Genomic DNA, 16146 nt, shown 5'->3' with positions numbered 1-16146 from the left:
ATATAATTGATTTGGAGGAAACAAATGTTTAAAGCGGTGGTGTAAAGAATTTATCTTTTAGACCAAAAACAGAGCAAAAATGCAACAATACACTAGAGCTTTGTACTTTCCTCTCGTTGATAGGAGACTTGACTAAGGCATCGGAGTGTCTTCCGGCTGACTCCAGCCATTGAGGCACTAACGGTGTTCTGTCTTGCAGATCAAGCTCAGGGAAGCCCAAGAGTAGAACCCGAGATCCACTGGCCGGAGAGCACCAGATCAAACACAACACCTCATATCCCTAATTATGTATGGTAGATGCTAGATCTTGTCATTTAATTGAAGGACTTTTTAAATATTCATCCTTATGCATCACTCCTCGTAACTTTTCATTCTTTGATTTTTTGCACTTATGTTTTTATCTTTTCTCTTTTTTAATACCAATTGTACCCTTACATAGAAATATGCATAGCATAACAGATGTTGCCTAAATAGGTGGCATGTAATTAGGTTTCATGTGATTATGGTTTCCTAATTAAATGGGATTTAATTGATGATTTGAAAATGAAGGGGGATAATTCAAATCTTTGTTATCTTTTTTCCAAAACTTTTTAAAAGTAACTAAAATCCATTCCATTCCATTCCATATACACATGAAACAGAAAACTAAAAAAAAATACTACGTACGTTGCTAAAAAAAAAAATACTACGTACAAACCCGCGAGCCCTACCAATCCGCGAGCTCTATATCATAGCAAATTTCTTCCAAATATACTACGTACGTTGCTAAAAAAAAAAAAATTGAACCAAAACTAAAAAACCATTTCGATCTCACCATGTATGTACGTATATGCATTTCGAAGATGCAACAATCCCTTACAAAAATGGATTCAGAACATTGCCAAATACTTCAAAATCGGCAATCACCAATCGATCAAGATGTACAACATTGGCTTGTGTGTGGTCTATTGAGCTAAGATGTTAAGAAGGGAAACTCGATTCCGGACCAGTTGCCTGTAGAGGCAATCTAATCCGGTTTCAAGTCCTTCCATGCTATCCCCAAGTGCTTCTAATCTTCTTCTTGTTATTTGCACATTGGAATTCGGATCGTTGTTTCGAACGCATCCGTGCAACGATTGCAAAGCAGCATCAACACTCCCAATTTGATTGAGACTCTTGAGCCCCTTTGTCCTTGTAACCACTAACATCTTGATCAATGGCCATCCGGATGGCCTTGGCCTCGAATCAACCATAGACAAGAACAAGAAGAAAAATCGGAGGACAGTGATCGTAACAATACGAACCTCTCTCAACACTCTAATCACATCTGATAAGTGGTAGTTCACAACGAAGATAGAACACAAATCGTTTTGTTTTTCCATTTTCTTCAATGCTCTAATGCATTTCGCGGATTCCTTCTTTACTTCCTTTTGGGAGGATTTGTAAGCAGTAATATTCCCGTCGATGCTCGAATCTCCACCCTTTCTTCTCAAAACTGACTGCAGGTCTTGCACATTTTGCTTCATCGTCAACAACAAGTCTCGTGCCACATTGCACGAATCAAGAAAGCCGATGGACCCCTCGAGAGCTTCTTCCACTAGCACTCCATTTCGATGTTGGACGAGGGCTGCTTGGGCGATAGGGGAGGGGATAAGTTCTTCGACGCAACTGTACAAACCCGCGAGCCCTACCAATCCAGTTCTAATAGTCTCTCCACTCGTTAGAACCATGGACGAAACTAATGAACTTTGCCAGGTCTTTAGCTTGTTTAGTTCAACATCAATTCTGGAATTATGAGGATGTAATCTAGAAGGCAAGCTGATAGACCTGAACTGATACTGCAAAGAAGTTGATGATGGAGAGCTTGCCATTTTCTCTTTTGCTCTCTTTGGTTGTGCTAAAGAAGGATGAAAAAATCAAGTGAGGCTTCAAATGTCAATGGTGTATCATTGTACTTGTATAAAGGACAAGGCTTCTTATGGGACATTGGCAAGGAGTGTCAACTGTGAATTATGGATTCACAATAATGTCGCGATTCGGGCCGACAACCGGCAATCTCTGGTTTTTTTTGTTTAATATTATGGTTATGAAACTGAGAAACGTCGAGATTATAATACTTATTTTGTATTGATTCTGAGGATGGAAACAGAGGGAACAGGGCATGAGAGCTGTATGCCTCTTTGCCTCCCTCAGTCATCACTGTTGCCTTGCTACCATCCCTCTCAAGTATTCAACCAGTGAGATATTATGTTTTCCACTGACATTTTTCCTTTTTATATAGACACCAATAGCTGGCAATGCATGCACGTATATATCAATATCGATGCTAATCTATACTAGCATTCTATATTGCAGTATCGAGATACGTATCAGTATTGGTTATATTATATGGCCTTATATCAGCTGCTATCGTCGACCATTTTGTAATTGAACAATGGCAAAGAAGATACAAAATGTGATCACCCAATGGCCAGTGCAATATGTAACAGACGATACTTATCAAAAAAAATTTCCTTCGATAGGTTGATACCGAAATTTATCAATATGTTGACCGGTACTGTCTGATATCAATCTAGATCCGTATCACAGTACCACTACTTAAGTCACTCCCACAAGAACGACGACAAAGTCTAGACAAGATAGAATGTTAAATGTCAGCAAATAATTGCTATAAGTCTAGGATCCAGATATGGTTGGTGAAAAATGAAGGTTTTGTTGGGAACCTAATTTGAAAATGGTTATGACTTGTAGATGGCATAAGTTGGCAGAGAAGTTGGTCCTTTCAGGGGACAAGGCTACAAAAAGTATCTTTTGGAAATTGGTCTGGGAATAAACAAAGGGCTGTGCATGTAGGAGGGGTGGGGGACTGTTTGGCACAAGCTAATAGAAAATTAGGCTTACAGAATGCAATACCCATGATCTATTGCAGCACATGCATAGTATCTACCACTGCAGATACCTTGATACTCCTTGTCTCCATGCTTATTCACTATCCAAGAAGTAGTGAAGTGCCGTCTTATTTGTCTAAAGTGTCGTCCTATTTGAATTTTTTCAACATCCGTCCGTATTTTTATACTTTTCCGATTTGTCTCATCGAGATGAACGATTAATACCAAAACTTAAGACAAAAAGCTAAATAAAAAGTTACGAAAAATAAAAATACCGAAATAAGTTTCAGACTTGTAAGTTTACAAGAACGCAAACTTCTTATTATACTAGCCCTAGTGCAAGTACAACGTATCCGTTCAGGTAAATGACAACACCGGAAAACAAAGCAGGGCAATAGAATGACCAATAATTAAGGTGTATTTGAGTAGGTAACTGATCAGACAATTTGGTGGGTAATCCTAAACCAGCAAACAAGGTGGTGCATCACGAACAGTAGCAGTTGATGAAATGTAAACGAATTTGGGTAAACTTTTCCGTGTTTGAGTACTGCAATGAACTAGTCCATACTCGCACGAAGGCGCCCGATATCCTCATGCTCCCTGTATCGTGTCATCTGTCTATCCCAGATAGTCTCGGTGACGATTTTTTCCTCTGACATTCTCTTTTAGGACCAGGAGGTCTTATGGGAGTATTCAGAATAGTTCATCAGTGGGTACGAAGTTAGAATTTGAGTAATGAAATAATTCTGGAGTATATATTTCAATCAGATATTCATACCCGATGAAATAAACATGCCCCATATGCTACACTTGACCGTGTATGTTCAGTGCTTCAACCTTACAGCATGTACAAATAATTGACATAGTATTACTTACACAACTTCATCACAGAATTCTGCAAGGCCTATAATCAGTGAATTAATGGTACAGTGAATTCACATTCTAGAAAATTCATTGGGAAATGGTACACTGCATTACGAGAAATGCTAAATCTATCACAATTTCCAAACTCCAATTTTCAGGAGTTGTAATAAGAAACAGAAAAGACAAATATTGCCTTCATAACGCCATGCCGCCATAAGACAAGCCAAAAAATGGGTAAAAGAACCAGTCTGATGACTTTAAGAGGAGCTGATAGAGGACTACAAGCCGAAAGCTGATTAAGGACTATAAAGACCCCAACCGTCGGAATGCCATGGCCGCAGCACACCTTCTAATAGCATTCAATGCTTGACTGCAACTTAACTGGTGTGCATCCAACCGTATGGCTGAATTGCTCGGTTTTCCAGCTCAGAAGTCGATCCAAATGGATGGCTGAATTGCTCAGTTCCCCATTTCAGATGTGGTCACGTGAATCTGAAGCGATGGCCGAATTGCTCTGTTCCCCATTTCAGATGAATAGAAGCCTGCAATACCCAAGGAGGTAATGAATGAAAATATGTATGGTCCCAATCCACAAATAGTCCCTGCCAAGGGCCTGAAAATTCTCCATTTGCTGAGGATATATTTTGACCCCGTCTCCAAAACAGAAAGGAAATGTCTACAAAGTAGAATACTATGGAGAAACATGACTAAAGATAAAAGAATCAATCAACTTCATACTGCCAATCGCAGACACTAACAAGAAAAGAAAAGTAAGAGAAGCAAAACGGGTGTCAGTAATCACTAAATTAGGATTCCAATGAAATTGTAAGTTTACAAAGACAATAATACCTAACTTCCATTGAAACAACAACAGATCTCAACAACTATCTAGGAGAAGGAAATCCAGGATGAGCAACCCTTTTCCAGCCTCCGGAGTCATCATTGTAATGAGAGAGAAAGCATGTATACGAGTAAGTTACATTGACTTAACTATTGCAAGTGTGAGAGGGTAATGTGATGTGTGCTGGTGGGTCAATTATGGTGGTCATTGGGATTCTGTTACGTGATGTGCAACCTCAGTGGATGGTGGTACAGTAAGGGTTGATTGTACAAGGCGACAGTGTCGAACTGGGAGGTAAGGGCCCTAAGGGGTTGAGTTGGTGATCCACTAGATGATGGGGGTAAGTTGTGGTAAGGTATGGTAGATTGAGAGGGTAACTTAGTTCTGGGTTCTTCGATAGTTGAGGGTAATGGCGGGTGATGTCGGGTTGGGAGGCAACGGGGTGGTTTCTGGCATTGGTTGTGGTCAGAGGAGGTTGATCCAACAAGGCAACAGAATTGAACTGGGAGTTAAAGGCCCTAAGGGGTGGAGTAGGTAATCCGGTGGTTTATGGTGGCGGTCATATGTGGTAGACATAGTAGGTTCAGAGGGTAATGTAGTTCTGGGTTCTTCAATAGTGGTTGGTAATGCCAGGTGATGTTGGGTTGAGAGACAACGAGGTGGTTTCTGGCATTGGTTGTGGTCAGAGGCGATTGACCAAGACGGTGCTTAGTAAGCGGTCTAGGGGCACTTCTCTACTTGACTAAAACTTGAACATCTGAAACTCGTGAACCATTGTTTTGGATGGACAAGCTAATGGTTGCAGCTCACAAATCACGACACATGTAAATGTGGGTTTACTTTCATGTTTGGTTCATGGAAAAGAAAATTAGACGACAAACATGTGAGAATTTTCAGATCTAAGTATCATTTCTCATCTATTAGGTGAGTGTTAGGAACAACTTTCCACTTGTCCAGATGAAGAGAAAACAAGATGGTTTCAGGGCAACAGACATTCCTTTTCCATCCTACTAATCCAAATTCCAAAGGAAGTTTGTCCAATGCCAGCCAACTAAGCAGGCAACACCCATAAAATAAAAATCACGGAATAAATGAAACCAAAAAGACATACAAAGCTGCAAAAGGATCAAATAGGCAACATAAACAAGATTTAGATGAAATCAATTCAATTCCTGTCAGACATCCCAAAGTAAGAAAGAAAACCCAGGAGGCTTTGTGTTGAACAAGAACACTAACTAGCCTATTGTGGCTACATAGAAAGTGCAAAATCAACAACAGTTGAGGGTAAGGAATCTAAGGATAATGAGTAAAAAGCCAATTAACCATGATTGCTTTGTTATCAATCTCATTTCCAGGTATTGCATCCTAAGGACTTCTTTTCATGCAGGCACTTTACTCGTTTATATTTCTTCCCTCCATGTTTAGTCATAAAACAATACCACATAAACACTCCATTCCACATCCTTCATAAAATTCAATAATCAAAGCAAGCGTGAACCAACTGCAAAATTAAACTATCAAGTCTTAATAACACAGAGATCAGAGCAGCCATTCTGAAAAGATTTTCGGTCCCACAGTACGTAGGCCGTATAGAACACTAACTGGCTCTAGGAAATATATATTTTGAAATATTGTGAACTATACTAAGAAGCTTAAACGTAATTCCTAAAGTTACAAGATACCAAAGGCTGATTGCATATGCTTCCCTGTTCCCATCCTAAAAAGTTTAAAGATTAGCAACCTCACACATATACTGAAATGCATTGAACTGGAGTGAAGGGTTTGGGATTACTGATGACTCAAATAGTAAATTAAAAGACGAAATCCAAATCTTATAACTGACAAAAGAAAGGAGAAAGAAAGCCCAGTGATGGATTCATTTCAAAATTAAGAAACATACCAATTAAACAGCAAGTCCTTGCTCTTTAGCTTTCTTCAGCCACTTCAGAATACTTTCCAATGTCGAGTAAGCAACAACATCTTTCAAACTCTTACTCTCCACTGCATAATCAAATACTTCATAAGCCTCAGCAACCCTACCATTCCTACAAAGCGTCCTCAGAAAAGTCCCGTAAGATCCTGTCTCCAGCTTCACATCTCCTGCTTTCATCACACCATACAATTCAATTGCTTTCCCCAACAACTTAGCCTTACATAACCCATGAAGCAAAGTGTTATAAGTGCACGAATTTGGACTACAACCCTTTGCTTCCATCTCTTCCAACAACTCCAACGCGCCCGAAGCATTCCCCTCCCTACACATCCCATTCATCAAAGACGTGTACGTAACCTCATCCGGAGAAAGACCCATTTCCGCCATAACACCCAAAAACTTCCTAGCTTCCTTAACTCTCCCCGACTTGGACAACCCGAAAATCAAAGTATTGTAAGTCACCATATCAGGCTCCACGCCTTCTTCCTTCATTTTCTTGTAAACCCACAAAACCTCACTACCTTGACTCAACATACAATAACCCTTCATTACAATATTATACACGTAGCAATCCGGCTTAAACCCGTCCTCACTCAACAACCCCAACAACCGGGTCGCTTCCCTTAGATTCTTTCTATTACACACATTGTCGATCAAGATCGTGTATGAAACAAGGTCCGGCTTTAATGCAAAACTCTCTCTCATTTCCTTAATAAAACCATTAACACTACTCACAGTCCTAGTCCTACACAAATGCTTGATAAGGAAATTATAAGTAACTGAATCTGGAGGGGAGTTTTTGAGGCAGAATTCTTTTACCAATTCCACGGCGTGCTCAAGGCGGCCCGCGTTGCACAGGGAGCGTACAGCAACGTCTGTGGTGGCCTTATCTGGTGGGAAACCCTCGGCGGCCATCAGGGTTAGGGTTTTCCGGACGGCGGCGAGGTTGGGATCGGGTGAGTAGCAGGATTTGGTGAGGAGGACTTGGTAAGTGGAGTGGTCTGGGGAGAAGGCGGCGTGGGTCTTGTTCATGTGACGGAGGAGAGAGGTTGCATCGTCGAGCGACGACACGGCGGCGTAGGATTGGAGGAGGGAGTTGTGGAATTTTAGGTCGGCTGGGGTGGAGTTGATGAGGGAGTTGAAGAGGGTTTTGGCGTCGGAGAGGCTAGGGGAGGTGAATGAGATTGTTGGAAGTTTAGGGGTTTGGGGGGGATTTTTCTTGGGGGTTTTGTTGGGGAAGCGATGGGGTTTGGGAAGTGGGTTTGGGATTTCAGATTGTACGACAGCTTGACGGTTCTTGAGTAGAGATGATGCTGGAAATGGAACTGTTCTAACCGCTGGAGGTATTTTACCCATCTCTTTCTCTCTCTCTCTCTCTTCTTCTTCTTCTTCTTCTTCTTCTTCTTCGTGATCGTCGTCTTCTTCTTCTTCAGTTCTTCTGCACTTTTTTGGGGTTAGGGCTTTGCTGGGTTTAGACGTTACTCCCTCCGTCTTATAATATTTGTTCGGTCCGCAAAATAAAAACTATAAAATAATATATTTCTTTCAAAAAAAAATTCAAATTTTTTTCATAAGTTAAAAGCACTCGTCAAGATCTAGTAAATTGTTGAATTTTTTTCCAATTTTTCTTACAAAAATTGTATTATTTTTATTTCTCCATTTTGTGAACCAAATAAATATTATGGAACAGATGGAGTAATAAAAAGTGATGGATCCCGTTGTTAAAAAAAGGGGAATTCAGAGGGCGGCCCCTTCTTTTGTGTTTCGTCTCAAATTAGTTACATCACATATTATTGTTATCTGATATATTCTCGGTTTGTTATTTTGGACAAAAATATTTCTCGTGTTACATGTATTATTTATATACAGTTGTGGTACCCATAGTTGCAGTTCACATATACAATTTGCATAGTTTACAGGAGCAAAAAATAATGTACCATAACAAAGTCAATTCAGATTTGACAACAATATTTAGGGTTGAGATGAAATCGAATTTAAAAAATAAAACTCACCTCTAATTTTCCAAAAGAAAATATGGTGGTTTGATATTATTGATTGTTCCTGAGGCACCATCAATCACAAAATTCTACGGAAACCAAAATTAAATTTGTAGACTCTAGTGTAATGTGTGGTGAGGAGAGGCTTTTGAGCATCGCCACGTGGTACCGGAGGGCACTACATACTAGTAAATACTCTCTCTTGCAAGTTGCAAGTTACATAGATGGGCGAGCCATCAAATGACATAGAATCCAATAATTGGGCCGGTCCAATATTTGAGACCCGAAGAGAGTTGGTTAGATGGGCTTATGTCATGGACTCATATTTGTTCTTGTTGAAAAGACAGCTAAAAAATATAAAAGGCCCTAGAATAATTGCGAGTTTCTTTGAGTTAAGTTGGCTGGAGTTTTCATTAGAATAAACTTCTCTCTCTCTCTCTCTCTCTCTCTCTCTCTCTCTCTCTCTCTCTCTCTCTCTCTCTCTCTTTCTTGGGGAAAAAATAGAAGTGTAAGTATATCACTCCGTCACACTACACTATGTATTGGGTATTCTACTACAAGTATGTCAGAATCAAAGTTAAGGTCTCACCACATATGGTGGCGTTAGAAGTATGTTTAGCCCAATAAGGAGTTTTATGAGCAGGGGCGGAGAGAGATTAAGAGTCAAGGGGGGACAACTGACCTTGCTGCCTTCCAAATTTTTTTAGAGATTGGTATAATTTTCACCTAATTTTTACTCATTTGAGCCCCTTTTAAAATTCATTTTTGCCCCAACCGATATATAAGGGTTTTGTACTTAGGAAAAAGATTAGTCAAAATAAAATTTCCACCCACAAAAATCCCCAAAACGTGAATAGCTTGTCGTTGTTCTTGTTATTAATATATATCTACTTTTTGATTACTTGTTAATTTGATTGTTCCTGTCAAATAGCAACTAGAAAAAGTGAATCATACATAGTTCAAATTTTCGACCCCACTTATCGAAAATTCTGGCTCCACCCCTGGTTATGAGGACATGAACCTGGACTTTGTCCAATCAAGTCCGAGTTTTCACTACTAAATCAAGCCCTCATCATTGGTCTCTCTCTCTCTCTCCTTTCTGCTCTTTCACTATGGCGTCGGACCGAATACGTGTAGTAATCCAGCCAAATGGAGTTCGAAGTACCGGGAAAAACAAAAGCTTGTTCATGACTCAACGTTCGTAACAAAGCTTGCATCTAATCACCTGCAGTTCATTCGTTCACTTCTTACATCCAAACACTTGCCTGAAATACAGTACCAGTACAGAACGTTACAAATATTTGGTTCAACATTACTCGGTCGGTGAAAAATCACTCGACCGCGTTGCCAAAAGGAAAATCGGGTCACTAGCCCCAAACTAGCTAGTTGTTACTACTTTCTACAGATCACAGGAGTCAGGAATGCTGTTAATTACTTAACCAACGCTACCACTGGTCCAACGACTAGCACCAGAATCTGATGATATCATTTGCCTTAAGGCAAGAAGGTGTAACGAACGTCCTGGACAAGTTCAGCCACCATCACAATATATGTCACAACTGAGAAAAAAAACGTACTCCTGAAAACCCGGCCCGAGATTTAGAAATGGACATGTAACTTAATTTAATGCTTACCCCCATGAAGTGAGAGGTCAAATAAAACCATATAGGTTCCTTAAGCTATTCTGTTCCCAAAAACTCGAGACCTCGATCCCAGAAGAAACAACAAAACGGAGAAGTACATATGCTGTGACAGATCACGAAGGAGAATGGGGTTGGCCATAAGAGTCAAAACTTACTTAAGTCCTATTAAACTGATCACGTAACATATCCGGCTAGTATTTTGTTTTGGGTAAATACATATCCGGGTATTGGGGTAGAACATTCAAACACTTGGGACATATATATTTCAATACGTAAAACTTAACTTCGTTTAATTTGTTAGGGTATTTGACCACACGTGGCAGTACTGTCTGCTTCAGATCGTACGCATGAACTACCAACGAAAAACCGAAACTTGTGGTTTTCATTTCAAATACCCTAAAACAATGGCTCAAAACCCACCAAACCAAAGACGAACACAACCAACCATGCAGAGCACATCACCACGCCTTTCCCTTAACCGAATACAATCCTCACATCTTAGTCTTGTAAAAACAGAGGGAATCCCGGCCAAGTTTCTAACAGGCAAAGACCCCTCTAGAATGGGAAGCAAATCAAGATCTAGCAGCTCTAGTTTCCTCAGTAACCGTAGAAAAGAAGCATTGGCTTTTCAGTATATTAGGTTTTAGCCCAGATCAGTAGTGATAGAAGCTGTCCAGGGCATCCTTGATCACACCTATAGAATGACAGTCAACTCCAACCGAGAGGAACAAGTCATCTGCAAAAGCCAAGTGTGATAAGTATATACAAAGAACTGCAGTTTGGATGACAAGTAAAGAAATCTCTTGTTTAGAATTGCATAGAACCCTTCCATGACTAGAAGGAAAAAGCAAGGGATTTTGGGATCTCCTTCTCTCAATCCCTTTTTCCCTTTGAAAAACCCTTCCAATTCACCATTCACAACTACATAGTACATTGCAGAACAAATACATTGCTTGACCCAGGAGATCTACTTTGTTCGACGAAATCAGGACTTTGGTTATTGCAGTCAAGATTATTTCCAGAACCAACTCCCATAATATTACTGTATCGCTTATAAAACCCGATCCGATCCTCCTGTTGTGTAGTAGACCCTTTTCCACACTCGATCCCGCCGTTGATTATGTTAGTGATGACACCGTACCCTGGAACCAAACCTGCTGCCAAATGGGCGGCCGACGGAGTCCATATGCCGGTGATGACGTCGTGGCAGGAGGGTTTCGGGGATTGTGGAGTCATCCAGAACCAGAGGGCTGTTTTGAAAGATATGGTGGGGTCGGTTGCGACTCTTTCTGGGTTGTTTAGTAGATCGCTTCCTATGGCCATTCCAGCTGGACCGTAGTTGTAATTGCTGCCAAAGTCATGGTCAAACAAAGACAACTCATATGCAAATTTGGGAAATGTATTCGAATTTTTGCACGAAGGAAAATATCTATGCAAGTGGGAAGATGTGTACAAGACCTTGGCTCGAATTTAGGGGGAAAAAGATTGTCTTAGCCCTTTCTTAATTTGTCAAAATAGAATATATCAATCTTGATTCCTTTTGATTTTCGTTATTTGCCCATACATTACCTTGCAAGAGGGAAAGTGTGGCAATATGGGTGAGAATGAAAGAACTGCCTTGGGAAGAGGAGTGCTAAGAATGCAACAACGTGCATAATATTTTATACAACATGCTTATGTAACAGTGTTTCACTAACTAGTGGATGAATTGCTCTATGTGGAATATTCTAAAAAAAAAAAAAGAGGCCAAAATTTTGTGACGGCGTGTGTGTGAAAGTGGCAGAGCTAGGATTCAAACATAGGGGCGGCACCGTTTAATGAAATTTTAGTTACATGTTGTGCATTAAGTGTAAGGTCATATAATTAGATTTGGCCGTGAATATTTTTTTTTTTTTTGAAAAAGATATAAAGGCTTGCTCCAAATCTCTTATGGTATATAAATGCAAGACATTGCGATATTAATTTTTCTTGATCCGAACTGACCATTCTCTAAATTGCATTTTATACAGTATTTCTACCAAAAAAAAAATTAAATAATTCAAAGCATAAGAAACTTGAGAGAGAGAGAAATGGTACTCACTATGCAATTTGGATGGGACCACGGCCAAAGTACTTCTTCCCTGCAGCACAAGGGTATTGTGGCGTAGCAAAACAATAATCCCCGGGGTTTCCTTGTTCCGTAACAAAGCAGTATCCCCATGCATATGGTCCATCTGGAGCCGTTGGCCACCCACCTATATATAATTTTTCGGATTAATCACAAAAGTATTTTTGTACATAATTTTTTTACTAATGTAAATGCTTCGATTAGTTCTTCAAATTAGTGCAAAAATATACAAGATGCACCAAAGCCTATTTTAGGAGATTAACTTCTTCACGGCAGTAAAAAAATTAAATGCTCTAATTTTCAATATATCCGTTTGAATCGGTGCGAAAATCTTATTTTTCTGATCATTTTATCTTAAATGGTCATATTTTTCCGCGCAACATGTAACTAAAATTATAGAAAAGATAAAGGGTCTAACATCTCTTGGGACAGAAATTAAACTAGTTTACCAGTAGTTTCATGGGAAGTTTGAGCCAAAAAAGCAGCAACCTCTCTCTTCCTAGTGGCAACACTCCCAGTAGTTCCAAAAGTTTCAAACGCATCGGCAGCAGCGATGAACGCCTCGTATGTATAAAACCCTTTCCCTTGGCAAGCTGCGTCGTTCCTGTGCTTCAACATCTGCTCAAACACGGCTTTGCTAATGAGAGAACTGACACCGCCGCCACCGCTGCTAGGGGTCGGTGATACCGCCAAGGCTCCAAGTATGGAGAGGAGAGAGAGTGAAATTAGTGCCAAAATCCTCATTTTTTGGGGTCGTGATTTTGTATTCTGTTTTTGGTTCTAGCAAGCTTGTGTGCTATTAGATGGGGGGGAAATGGGAAGGTCTTTTTATAAGCAATTAATGGAGGTATGAGAGGGCAAAGGTCTATTCCTGTGATATGTCCCCCATATATAGGCTACTCAACCATGCTTGTTGAGATAGTTTACTCATGTCTCCCTTATGTGGAGATCAAGGTTCGATGATGTAGGACAAAAATGGAGAATTTTTGTATTTTATTTTTATTGTTTTAGAATAAAATTTTGATTAGGAATATTTTCGTTTAGGTTAGAATTATTAACTTTCCGTATTCAGTTTGATTTTGATTTCTACCTTTATTAGGATTCTTGGTCTACAAGAATTAGGATTTTATTTTAATTAATTAGGAAATATCTTTTATTTAATGCCGCTTGTTTTGGCATGATTTATTATTTCTTTTACAGTAGGATTTCTAGGGTTAGGGTCTTATAAAAAGGGCTGTAACCCATTCAATTATTCAACTTTTATAACTTTTATCAATAATATTGCAGAGATTTTCTCTTGCTTTCTTGTGCGCAAGAATTGCTCGTTGCGACGAGTTGTTTATCTCGTTTGGACTAGTACGCTAACTAGTCTCTCGTGAATTCTGCCGCGTCAAGTGGTATCAGAGCAAGGCTTTGCCTGGTTCGATGGCACCAAACAAAGTTGAAGACACACCCAGTGACGTTCGTCGTGGTGAAGTATTTAACAGGACTCGCACTAAGGGATTTGCCCATGGTCAATCTGTTAAACGCAAAGTTGATAGGAACAGCGTTGAGGGATTTGCCCGCAACCAACCTATTAATCAAAACGTCTCCGGAAGATATTCTTATTATCAACTTGATAGTGAGGATGAATCTGAAAACGAGTTATTTGAGGATTATTATGGATATCAGTCGAAAAAGCGACATTCAAGGTTTGAAGGGTTTTACCGCACAGATGACGACTTTTCAACTTTTCAGGTACAACTAATAATTCTTAGTTTTAATGGGTATTGCCATCCTGAGAATTTAATTTATTGGTTTCGTAAAGTTGATAAGTTTCTTGAGTATATGGAAATTCCGGAAGAAAAGGAAGTTAGATACGTGACTTGTAAATTACAAGGCTATGCTTCTAGATGGTGGAAGCAATTGCAATATAATCGGGAGCGCCAGTATAAACAACCAGTCAAGACATGGCTCAGGATGAGACGATTGATGAGTGATAGATTTCTTCAATCGCATCATGGTCAGATGTTATATGAAGAGTATCGAAGAAATCTTGAGTCCAAGCGATTGTCCTGAGATAATCTTGAGTTGTCTTATTCTTTTTCAAGTAATAAAAATTATACCGTTGCGGCTACTGAAAACTCGAGGGACACATCACTGAGACTGTTGGGTTCGGGTCACTCAAAGCGTCAACAAACCGATAAAAATCTTTCAATCTCAGATTCATCACGTTCCAGCTATTATGATGGATATGAGATCGCAGAAGAGGAAGGAGATCGAGTTGAACTAGAGGAGGTGATATTTGTTGAGCCCAACATCGAAGAAACAGTGGAGGTCGATGTTGAATGCAGTCATTGTGGGCACATTGAAGCTGACGGTAAAGAGAAATTTGACCTTGGTATTAGCGAAAAAGAGGAAACTATAATTGAAGTTGATAATAAAAAAAATGGTATCGATGTTGGTGATCAAGTTGTTGATGACCAAAATAATTGTCCATTGGAGGTGGTTGATACTAATATTAGTGTCAATGAGGAGATTTTGGTTAGCGACATTGACGAAAGTAAATTGGTGTTCGAAAAAGTAGATTCAAAAGATTCAGCCAACGATGATGTCGAAGAATACATTCATGGAAAGGATTCAAAACATGATTGCGGGCAAAGCAGAATTAATGATGCTAATTTTGTCGATTTTCTTAGTGTGCAACAATTTGATTGGGTTCCGAACATTCGTCTAATACATCTTGTTAACAAGTTGAAGTACGAAGAGAAAAGATCATTGCATAAATACTTTTCTTTAAATGATTTTTGGAAGACGAACAAGAGGTTGAAGTATTCCAAATATCTATTTCTTTGGAATGGAAAGTGGCAAGTTTCTAATGAGAACTCGAGGTTGAGTTCTTTTGAAGAAAATGAGACTGATGTAGGACAAAAATGGAGAATTTTTGTATTTTATTTTTATTGTTTTAGAATAAGATTTTGATTAGGAATATTTTCGTTTAGGTTAGAATTATTAACTTTCCGTATTCAGTTTGATTTTGATTTCTACCTTTATTAGGATTCTTGGTCTACAAGAATTAGAATTTTATTTTAATTAATTAGGAAATATCTTTTATTTAATGCCGCTTGTTTTGGCATGATTTATTATTTCTTTTACAGTAGGATTTCTAGGGTTAGGGTCTTATAAAAAGGGCTGTAACCTATTCAATTATTCAACTTTTATAACTTTTATCAATAATATTGCAGAGATTTTCTCTTGCTTTTTTGTGCGCAAGAATTGCTCGTTGCGACGAGTTGTTTATCTCGTTTGGACTAGTACGCTAACTAGTCTCTCGTGAATTCCGCCGCGTCATTCGAGTCCCACGATGGGTGGTGTTTGGGGTTTCAAGATTATGGATAGCCTCTGAGCCCTCTCATTGACTAATTTCTCATTAACTCCCGCTAACTATAAAATATGGAGGGAAAAAAAAAACAGAGTGTGACTGCTTTTGTAGTTTCTCCTTTCATTTTTTTCCCAATATTGTATATATTGGCACATATGTTAGTCTAAAGGAGATCAGAGACTGTTCATAACCTTAAACCCCAAACGGCACCTCCCGGGGCTCAAACTATGCCTTTACAGAAAGAGACATACCAACTGACTAAGTCCTCCTTGGTTTCTTCTTTCGTTGGCGCACTTACATATGTATTTTTTTCTTTAGGCCACGTTCAGTTGCATGGAATGTGCAAAAATGTATAATAACCGACTTTTCCGTAATTTTTAGGTGTTCGGTTAGCAAGAAAGTTATGTGAACTGAAAAGGGTAACTTCTATTTTACATTCATGATACTTTAAAATTTTTAAATTTGAATTATCGATCGTAAAAATAGACGACTTGATCAGATGTTGCACTACACTCCTATAGGCCACCCTTTCG

The 16146-nt window shown here is 39.2% G+C and overlaps 3 protein-coding genes across 3 annotated transcripts; all 3 read right to left on the bottom strand.

Annotated features, from left to right (window-relative positions):
• Positions 1 to 944: 944 nt before the first annotated feature.
• On the bottom strand, positions 945 to 1850 carry LOC131303206 (uncharacterized). The gene has a single exon (XM_058329978.1). The coding sequence runs from the start codon at positions 1848 to 1850 to the stop codon at positions 945 to 947; it is 906 nt and encodes a 301-aa protein (XP_058185961.1).
• A 1865-nt stretch (positions 1851 to 3715) lies between these two features.
• On the bottom strand, positions 3716 to 7976 carry LOC131302506 (pentatricopeptide repeat-containing protein At2g17670). Its single transcript, XM_058329177.1, has 2 exons — positions 6473 to 7976; positions 3716 to 4273 (listed from the first exon to the last, which is right to left on the bottom strand). The coding sequence occupies exon 1, from the start codon at positions 7859 to 7861 to the stop codon at positions 6476 to 6478; it is 1386 nt and encodes a 461-aa protein (XP_058185160.1). The 5' UTR covers positions 7862 to 7976; the 3' UTR covers positions 3716 to 4273; positions 6473 to 6475.
• Positions 7977 to 10416: 2440 nt separating this feature from the next.
• Positions 10417 to 13126, bottom strand: LOC131302499 (basic endochitinase-like). The gene is made up of 3 exons (XM_058329172.1): positions 12702 to 13126; positions 12226 to 12379; positions 10417 to 11493 (listed from the first exon to the last, which is right to left on the bottom strand). Exons 1-3 carry the CDS (start codon positions 12994 to 12996, stop codon positions 11067 to 11069), a joined length of 876 nt encoding a protein of 291 aa, XP_058185155.1. The 5' UTR covers positions 12997 to 13126; the 3' UTR covers positions 10417 to 11066.
• Between the last annotated feature and the right edge of the window lie 3020 nt (positions 13127 to 16146).

Source organism: Rhododendron vialii, chromosome 10a, assembly GCF_030253575.1.
Source record: "Rhododendron vialii isolate Sample 1 chromosome 10a, ASM3025357v1".
Taxonomy (NCBI): domain Eukaryota; kingdom Viridiplantae; phylum Streptophyta; class Magnoliopsida; order Ericales; family Ericaceae; genus Rhododendron; species Rhododendron vialii.
The sequence above is the reverse complement of the archived record's forward strand: the minus strand, read 5'-3'. Positions and strand labels throughout refer to the sequence as shown.

Coding starts and splice junctions, on each gene's coding strand:
- LOC131303206 (XM_058329978.1), bottom strand. CDS start 1,850: ATGGCAAGCTCTCCATCATCAACTTCTTTGCAGTATCAGTTCAGGTCT.
- LOC131302506 (XM_058329177.1), bottom strand. CDS start 7,861: ATGGGTAAAATACCTCCAGCGGTTAGAACAGTTCCATTTCCAGCATCA.
- LOC131302499 (XM_058329172.1), bottom strand. CDS start 12,996: ATGAGGATTTTGGCACTAATTTCACTCTCTCTCCTCTCCATACTTGGA. Junction 12,380..12,701: donor AACTTCCCATGAAACTACTG/GTAAACTAGTTT, acceptor AATTATATATAG/GTGGGTGGCCAACGGCTCCA. Junction 11,494..12,225: donor GGTCCCATCCAAATTGCATA/GTGAGTACCATT, acceptor TGACTTTGGCAG/CAATTACAACTACGGTCCAG.